Source organism: Lipotes vexillifer, unplaced genomic scaffold (genome assembly GCF_000442215.2).
Source record: "Lipotes vexillifer unplaced genomic scaffold, Lipotes_vexillifer_v1.1 scaffold496, whole genome shotgun sequence".
Lineage (NCBI taxonomy): Eukaryota > Metazoa > Chordata > Mammalia > Artiodactyla > Lipotidae > Lipotes > Lipotes vexillifer.
The window spans coordinates 1,278,769-1,288,295 of NW_006786690.1; the positions used below are offsets into that span (position 1 = coordinate 1,278,769).

At 52.1% G+C, this 9,527-nt stretch overlaps 1 protein-coding gene across 4 annotated transcripts in view; it reads right to left on the minus strand.

Moving 5' to 3' along the window:
* Positions 1-216: 216 nt before the first annotated feature.
* The window catches only part of RPS6KA1 (ribosomal protein S6 kinase A1), a 37,038-nt gene continuing 27,727 nt past the window's right edge, over positions 217-9,527 (minus strand). The window contains exons 17-21 of one of the 4 annotated variants that reach the window (XM_007459109.1): positions 3,236-3,397; positions 2,916-2,992; positions 2,517-2,634; positions 1,472-1,609; positions 217-1,163 (exon numbers count right to left, since the gene is read on the minus strand). In XM_007459109.1, coding sequence (XP_007459171.1) covers positions 1,041-1,163; positions 1,472-1,609; positions 2,517-2,634; positions 2,916-2,992; positions 3,236-3,397 — 618 coding nt within the window. In that variant the 3' untranslated portion in view covers positions 217-1,040. The remainder of the gene's footprint in view (positions 1,164-1,471; positions 1,610-2,516; positions 2,635-2,915; positions 2,993-3,235; positions 3,398-9,527) is intronic. The other 3 variants (XM_007459110.1, XM_007459112.1, XM_007459111.1) reach the window with 3 other exon arrangements.

Consider the following 9,527-nt stretch of genomic DNA (forward strand, 5'->3'; position numbering starts at 1 on the left):
ACTAGTGGCTAGTAATCCCATTACTATGATCAATACCATATTGGAATCCCTGACAGGAATGTGTGGGCAGAGCCAGCGGAACTCCCACATGCTCCCCAACTGAGCTCCAAGCAGCTGGGCTAATTGGCCCTGGCCCACTACTTGTCACTGCCAAAGTCCTCAACACCCAATAGCAGAGGGAGGGCAAATCCAGGGATGACACGTGGAGACAAGCGAGCTTCAACTCAACTGTAAGTTTATTAGAAAGGCCATGGACAGATGAACCCTGAGTTACCAGCTGAGGAAGAAATGAAAAAAGCCCCTGCCCCTCTTGGCCTGCCCCACAGGCCTCCTGTGAACTCTGTCCTGTGGCAGACTCCAACAGAAGTCAGCCAAAAAGTGCTTTCCAGATGCTCCTTCAGGGGCTGCCCAACCTGACTGCAGAGGACCCAGTGGTACGGCCAATGTGGATGCTGGTGCCTGGAGCTGAAAACCACGGGGCCTTGGTCCTCTCCTCTAGCAGAAAGTGGTTCCAGAACCCCCAACAGAACAGAGCAGAAAAGGAGCCGACGGGGATAGAGCAAGTTCTGCCAAACAGCCAAGGGCTCTGGAAGGTGACGCTGGACTGCCTTGGAGGTGGGTGCAGATGGCTACAGATGGCCAATTGTAGGGGTCCCCCCCAGGGGGACCCTAAAGCTGCTCTAAGGAGTCTCAGCTACAGACAGCCCTAGTGTGACTCAGTGCCCCTCCTGGGGCTGCACTGGCTATTTCTGCTCCCAGAAAGGCAAATGGATCTTGTAAAAATCCATGGTGGTTGGTGCCATTTTTTCCTTAAAAAAAGACAAGAGTTTGTACAGCGAATCGATTTCAACCAACAGAGCCTGAACCGAGAAGAGTGCGTCCTGGGGGAGGAGAAGGCACTTCTCACGCCCTCCCCGGGGTGACCTGGGCCCCCTCGGGGCTCCGCTCCCTCTGGCCCTGTGACTCAGGCCCGCTCCCTCTGGGAAGTACGCTGCCTCCGTCGAGCTAGCACTGCCCTGCGGCCCGGATGCTCTGGCCCCTCACAGGGTGGTCGACGGCAGCTTCCTCACCCGCCGCTGGGCCAGGATAGACGACTCGATGGGCTTCAGCTGAGGGGTGGGCTTGGAGCTGTTGAGCGCAGAGTATGTAGCTGCCATGGCTCCCTGGGGGAGGAGGTGGGAGTCAGTTGCCGAGGGTGGGAGACGCATGTGCTCCCAGCCCCCACAGCCCCCTGTTAATCCCGCCTTGGTGGTTCTTCATGGTCATCAGTCCTGCCTCATCCATCAGACTGGAGGCTTCAGAGCTCAGGGGCTGGGCCCCCTAGAGGACCAGGGGGGCCACGAGTGCACTGTAGACACCCCTGCATGTCAGACTGGGGTTCCCTGGGAAGAGACACACATGGCATCTCCTGGCTCTGCCACCCCAAGTCCCTGCCCATGGAACCTTGGCCTGGCAGCCTGGGTGGCTGTACCTTCACAATCTGCAGGTCCTGGTGGGATAGCTGGCTCTGGGGGAGCTTGTCTTTCTGGGTGATCCACGGGTGCTGCAGGACCTGCTTAGCTGTGAGGCGCTGGTGCGGGTCCACATGCAGCATCTTGGATACCAGGTCCTGGGGGAACAGCAGGAAGGGGTTGGTGGGAAGGGCTAGCAGGGGCGCACACAGCTGTGTCTGTAAGGCAGCCATCTCCTGCCATCTCCCGCCTGGACCCTTGCAGTGGCCCCTTCGATCCACTCTCCACACCACTCCACGGCCTCCTGGAGCACGTGCCCTTCTTCAGGACGTCTTCCTGGAAGGCCGTTTCCTTTCTCTTTCACCTTCTAGAAGCCATGCAGGAAGGTGGGAAGAACCTCAGGCTGGGGTTGGGCAGGTTCAAAACCTGACTCCCCTGCTCATCAACTGCATCTCCTGGGCAAGTTACTTTAACTCTCTGAGCCTCAGTTTCGCCTCTGAGAAACGGGATAACAAAAATACCTGACTCATAAGGTTAATGCAAGGTGGCACTGTTCATTAAGGGCTCAACCTCTGTCTGACACAGAGGTTCCCATGACTGGAACCCATTGCTAACAGTGAAAGCTCAAATGTCCCCTCCTCTGAGAAGGCCTCTCTGCCCAGTGGCCCGGGGCTCTGTTCGTGTCTCCACTGCCTGTACCCCTGACCAGGAGGACCTGCCTCTCTGCACCTGGCATCTCTGTTCCTTGTGTGCAAGCCTCTCTCTCACCTCACACTAAGTTTCCCCATGGCAGGGGCTGTGATGATGCAGCCCTCTGTTCCCCTACAGGGCCCAGAACACGGGAAGGGCCAGTAAATGATCACCAAGTTGTTTCCAAACAAGGTGTGGGGGGCAGTCTGCCTGGGAATCTTCCACTTGGAGAAATATGGCAACAGAGATTTGTGGGACATTCCACTTGGAGAAATGAGGCTGCAGGTCACCTGTTCGTGAAATACTGAAAAGCCCTGGGATGGGACCCTGCTTCCCCACCCCTAAATGAGCAGGGTCCAGGCCTTACAGACTCACCTTGGCTGTGTCTGAAACTGTGTTCCAGTTTCCCCCGCTGAGGGTGAACTTCCCACTGCCGATCCGGGTCAGGATTTCCTCTGGTGTGTCACTGGGTCCATTGGCAAATGGAGTGTATCTGGGGAAAAGTCCACCCAGTCTGGGTATAGCCTCTGGCCTCCATCCTGGGGCCAGGGGTGGGGAGGGGTGGGGGACTGTGTCTCCCCCTTCAGACGGGGTGCTCCCAAGGGTGGCACTTCCTCCTCAAGGTGGAGCTCCCAAAGGCAGGGCCATGTCCCTGTCTTCAGGCCTTCCTGAGGCAGGGCTGAGTCTCTCCCATCAGACAAGCACCACCCCAGCTACACTAGGGCTGGAGAAAGGGGCGGGGGGCCGAGGAAGGCAGGCCAGTGGGGTACTCACCCCGCCAGCATGGTGTACAGCAGAATGCCCAGGCTCCAGATGTCGCAGCCCTCATCATAGCCCTGGCGCTTCAGTACCTGGCAGGAAGGGAGGCAGGGGAGGGTGGTCAGTCTGAGGGGCAGTGGCGAGTGGCCCCATATGCTCGCCTGCTCCTCCCCAAAGGGTAGGACAAGGGTCCCAGGCCTGGGCTGATCCTCCCTTGGTACCCGGGCCAAGGCCACAGAGACGGGTTCTGGACAGCGTGGGGCCTCTGGAAGGGACACAAGGCTCCCCGTGCCAGGTCCCCTCACTCTTGCAGCTGAGGAGGCCAGGCCACTCACCTCAGGCGCCACGAAGTTGGCGGTGTAGCAAGGTGTCATGAGGAGCCCGTTCTCAGCCCGCAGCTGCTTGGCGAAGCCAAAGTCGCAGATGCGCAGGCACTCAGGGTTCCCAGACTCGTCCACGTACAGGATGTTGCTGGGCTTGAGGTCCCTGTGCACAACCTGGGGGAAGAGGGCCCGGGTCAGTTCTCCATGTGGGCAGGCTGCCGGTGGCCCACGTCAACTGCCAGGGATGGGAGAGTTAGAAGACGGGCCCAGAGAGGGGCAGAAGGACCCAGAATCTGAGAGGGGAAGGGGCTACAAAGGGGCCTTAGTGCTGCTGGTACTGCCGACTTGAAACCTCTAGGTCAACATCTGGGAGGCAGCTCTAACTTCACTGTCCACACGGAACTCCTCAAATCTGCCATCACACAATCTTACCTAATGGCAACTCCATCCTTCCCATTGCTTGGCTTGAAATCTTCAGAGTCATTCTCAATTCCTCTTTTTTTCTCGTATTCCTCAATCAATCCATTAGCAAACTCTGCTGGCTCTACCATTAAAATACATCCAGAGCCCAAGCGCTTCTCAGCCCCTCTCCTGGCAGCACGCTGATCCCAGCCACTATCATCCCTCCCCCGGGGTTACAGCAACAACCTCCTAACTGGTCTTCCTGCTTCTGACCTCACCCCCTACAGCCTGTTCTAAACAGAGCAGCCAGAGTGATCCTATTCAATGTAAGCCAGATCATGTCCTCTCCAAGGGTTCCGCTCTCAAGAGGAAATGTCTTTACGATGGCCCGATGGCCCCACCTCATCTCCCCCCTGACCCCTGCCTACCTCGCTTGCGCTCTCTGGTCCTCTAGCACTCACTTCCTTGCTCAGTTGGCTTTGGCCGCACCAGCCTCTTTGCTCTTCCTTCAACATGCCAGGCACACCCCTGCCTCAGAGCCTTTGCACTTGCTGTTCCCTCTTTCTGGAATACTCTTCCCTTAAGCATCTGCCTGGCGCATTCTCATTTCTTTCAGGTTTCAGCTCAAATGTCACCTTATCAGTGAGACCTTCCCTAGACCATTCCACATAAAATAGCAATCACGGACCTATACTCCTTAGTCTCCTCACCCTGCTTTATCTTTATCCACAGCATTTACCACCATTGGATGTTTACTTAATTGTCTTCTGAACCCACCCACTGGAATGTAAGCTCCACAGGTGTTTTGCTCACTGCTGCATCCCAGCATTTAGAATAGTTCCCAGCACAAAGTAGGTATTCAAAAAATAACTGCTGAATGAATGGATGAAAGACACTTAACTAGTGAGGCCTCAAGCAAATGACTTTCCTCTGGCCCCATTTGCTCATCTGTAACCTGAGGGGGCTGAACCACTCCACTTACTTTTCACGCACCCCCTCTCCCTTGGCATGGTTCTATTCAGTCATTCCTCTAACTATCACCTAATTATCGACAACTCTCAGATCTCTGACACTAACTCAGAGCTTTCCTGAGTCCAGGCTCATGTAGTTGCTTACCAGACGGCAACCACTGAATGTTCCATAGACCCTCAAACCCAACACATCCCAGACTAAACTCATTCTCACCCTCCTTCTACTCCTCCCATGAGCTCATGGTACCGCCTTGAGCACTGTCAAAGACCTTCAATGGCTCCCTACTACTTGCAAGATAAAGCCTGAAGTCCCCATCCTGGTGTGGAAGGCTCAGCTGTCCATTCCAGCCTTTGTCCACCACATCCCTCAAGCGCCCTGAGCTCAGGCCAGTGGGGGTTCCTTCAGCCATAAATAGCCGTATTCCTCTGTGGAACGCTGGCTCACCCCCAGCACCGAGCACAGGGACTCGCACAGAGCAAGTGCTACGTGAACGCCGTGCAATGAATGAATGAATCACACCTCTGAAACACACAGAGACCTTGCAGGTTAGATCAGCTGTGTCTCGCAGGTTAGCTGGCTTCATGAGATGGTCCTTGCATATTCCTCATACAGCCAGGCCAACAGGCTCAAGGGGCAGCTGCTGCGCACTCCAGCTGACAGTCACCATACAGCAACTCGGGCCCAAGTTTCAAAAGCAGCCAAATTACCAAACCAAACCAAATCCCAAACAGGAAAACACCCGCACCGTGGAGGCCAAATGCAGCCACTGAGTCAACAGGCTGTGGCTCTGGCAGAGTTGTGATTTCAGTCAGGAGGCAGATGGCCCAGAGTGTGAATACTGACTTTACCAGCAGTAGCTGTGTGATCTTGATGTGTCACTTAACCTCTTTAGTCCTTGGTTTTCTCACCTGTAAAATGGGGCTGATAAGAGTGCTCAGCCCCCAGGGTTACAGGAAGGAGCATATGAGTTATGTACCAGAAATATTTAGCACAGGGCTTCGAAAATGGCAGCTGCTGTCATAGTAACGCCAGCACTCCCTGGGGCTGAACCCCACCATCATGCTGGACATTAAGATTCAGTGAGTGCTTGTTAAGAAGACCTTAAAAATTAGAAGACAAGAAGGGTAGGAAAATGAAGGGACAGATGCTGTCCAAAGCAGCATCCGGTCACACACAAGTTAGGAGCACAGACTCTGGGGCCAGTTTCGCGATGAGGCTTTTACTTAAGCTCCCAGAGCCTCAGCTCCCTCACTTATAAAATGGGCAGAATAATACTAATACCTTCTTCATAGGTTCGTTGGAACAGTTAAATGAGTTGATGTGCAAAGTGCTTAGAATCTGTCTGGCCTGTGGAAAGTGCTATGTGGAGCAGCGGCACCTCTGTCATCACCAGCACCCGTCGGAGGATGTGCATTAGGGCGCCTGTGACCAGCCACACACACACAAAAGGGTGAAGTTCTACATAAATCATCCGGCTAAACAGAGAAGTCAAAGTGTGAAGCCCTGCTGAGTTCTCAGACAAGCTGTCCCCGGCATGCTGGGGCCCTTACAGAAACAATATGAGGGAAGCAAGAGACCTGAAAGGGCCCACGTATTAAACAAAGAACTCTTGCAAAATAGATGAAAAAGGCAGACAACCCAATTTCTTCAAACGGACAAAAGACTTGAACAGACATTCCATAAAAGAGGCTGTGTCCAGGGCTTCCCTGGTGGTGCAGTGGTTGAGAGTCCGCCTGCCGATGCAGGGGACACGGGTTCGTGCCCCAGTCCGCGAAAATCCCACATGCCGCGGAGCCTCTGGGCCCATGAGCCATGGCTGCTGAGCCTGCGCGTCCGGAGCCTGTGATCCGCAACGGGAGGGAGAGGTCACAACAGTGAGAGGCCCGCGTGCCGGAAAAAAAAAAAAAAAGAGACTGTGTCCAAATGGCAATAAACCCACGAAGAGGTGCTCAACTTCATCAGTCATCAGGAAAATGCAAATTAAAACCACTATGAGATACCATTCCTCATCTCCTAGAATGGCTGTGATTAAAAAGATGGAAAATACCAAGTGCTAGAGAGTACCAGAACTCTCACACGCTTCTGGGAGGAGTGTAAGCAGGTAAAACAACTTTGAAAAACTGGCAACGCCTACTAAAGATGAATATACACTGCACTATGACCCAGCAATTCCACCGTTAGGTTTATACCCAGCGTTAAAATGGGCAAGTGTTCACGAAAGACAAGTGTAAGAATGTCATGGCAGCATTATTTGTCACAGTCAAAAAGTGGTAACAACTCCATGTCCATTAACGGTAGAAAGGACAGTTAAATTGTGGTCTATTCATACAGCAGAAACCACACGGCAACGAGAAGGAGTGAACTGCAGTCACACAACATCGTAGATGAATCTCAGAGAGTGCTGAGTGGCAGAAGTGAGATATGAAAGAGTACGTTTATATAAAATTAGAAGTTCACGGGCTTCCCTGGTGGCGCAGTGGTTGAGGGTCTGCCTGCCGATGCAGGGGACACGGGTTCGTGCCCCGGTCCGGGAGGATCCTGGGTGCCGCTGAGTGGCTGGGCCTGTGCATCCGGAGCCTGTGCTCCGCAATGGGAGAGGCCACGACAGTGAGAGGCCCGCGGAACGCAAAAAAAAAAAAAAAAAAAAAAAACCATAGAAGTTCACTTAGAATGGTTATCCTTGGGGAGGGTGCAGGGGCTGGAAGGGGCTCGAGGGGGTTGGGGGGGAACTGGAAATCCTTCAGTTCTTGATCTGGGTGCTCGGTTACATGGGTGTATTCACTTTCTGAAGATTTATTGAATAATACATGATGATTTGTTTATGTGATATTTCAATAGGAAGGTAACATTAAAACAAACAGGAGGTCCCAGTGGACCCTGCTCCTGGTCAGCCCCTTCCCATTCCTCGGCTGTTATGAGATTCCCAGCTTCTAGACCACAGATGCTGCCAAAGTATAATCAGCCCCGAGAATCTCCCTCCAAACACCTCCAAGAGAGCTTCCCATTTCCTCATCATCTACCCCTGGTATTTGGAAAGGGCCAGAAACTTTAGAAGCCCATAGATTCCAAAATCCCAAAGATTTTCTTTGGGCAAGAAACAATATTCTCCCATGACACCCCACCGAGCAGCTGTCTGTACTGGAGCTCACTACCCCTCATGGAGGGGCTCACTATTTTTGGAGGCAGCTCCTACTCTATAAAGCCCTTCCCGGCTCTGAGTCTAGGGGGCCCACTGGAAACACACTGCTTCAGCTCTGTCTTCTAAACCTTCTTTGGGTAACATTAGCTAGTATTCACGTGAGAACAAAACAGGAAAAGGAAGCACGTTTACTGTCTGACCTGACATGTTTCCATATCAGTCCGTTTGCACTGGCCATTTCAAAAAACGACACTTCAAACACGACCACCAACAGTACACGTGGTAAACGAGCTGAAGCTGGTTATGGGTAAAGATCTTTTTCACAAAACTTTCACCTTATTTTTACAAACCCTAATGAAAGGACTGATTCAGGCCAAGGTCCTGAAAGGCTGAAACCATTGCATGAAGGGTTGGTGAGGACCTTTATGATACACCTTAGGCCCACCCACTGCCCGCCACTCATTCACACATCCCCAAGACTGTGACCACCGACACGACTGATGACTAACGGGGGCAACGAGATGTTGGCTCAGGGACGTGATGCTTTGTGAAGTACACTGTGCCTCCCATGGAGTGTTTGTTGACTCCTTGATCCCAAAGAGAAGTTGAAGCTAAACCTAATTAAGACTTTGGAGCACCTTGCAGTTTACAGAAAATATAGGCAATAGAGAAACAATTAAAATGATGCCACGAGGAAGCAAACAGACACATTCAGAATGTGGGACAGGGGGCTTTCCTGGTGGCGCAGTGTTTGAGAGTCCGCCTGCCGATGCAGGGGACATGGGTTCGTGCCCCGGTCTGGGAAGATCCCACATGCCGCGGAGCGGCTGGGCCCGTGAGCCATGGCCGCTGAGCCTGCGCGTCCGGAGTCTGTGCTCTGCAACGGGAGAGGCCACGACAGTGAGAGGCCCGCGTACCACAAAAAAAACAAAACAAACAAACAAAAAAACAGAATGTGGGACAGGGAATTCCCTGGCGGTCTAGTAATTAGGACTCCACGCTCTCACTGTCAAGGGCCCGGTTTTGATGCCTTGTCGGGGAACTGAGATCCCGCATGCCATGCGGCACAGCCACAAAAAAAAAACAACCAAGAAATATTTGGTGAATCTTGGGACTTCCCTTGCAGTCCAGTGGTTAAGACTCCGCGCTTCCACTGCAGAGGGCGCAGGTTCAATCCCTGGTCGGGTAACTAAGATCCCCCATGCCGTGTGGCTCAAAGAAAAAACAAAAAAGATTTGGTGAATCTTAAAGGGAAATGTTTTTCCTTGTACTATTCTCTCCTTTTTTTTAAAACTTTTTATTTCATATTGACGTATAGTTGATCAACAATGTGTTAGTTTCGGGTATACAGCAAAGTGATTCAGTTATACATATACATGTATCTATTCTTTTTCAAATCCTTTTCCCATTTAGGTTTTTACATTATATTGAGTAGAGTTCCCTGTGCTATACAGTAGGTCCTTGTTGGTTATCCATTTTCAATATAGTGGTGTGTACATCCCTTGTACTATTCTTTTAACTTTTATATAGGTTTGAACTTTTTCCTCAATAAAAAGTGGGGGAAAATACTCCAGCAACAACAAAAAAGAAAGTAAGAAATTGAAAGTGGGAGAAGGAGAGGGAAGGAAGAAAAGAGGGAGGGAATGGGGTAAAAATCTTGACAATTCTTGAATCTGGTTACGGGGGGTTCATTATTCTATTCTTTTTTTTTTTTTTTTTTTTTCTTGCGTTATGCGGGCCTCTCACTGTTGTGGCCTCTCCCATTTGCGGAGCACAGGCTCCGGACGCGCA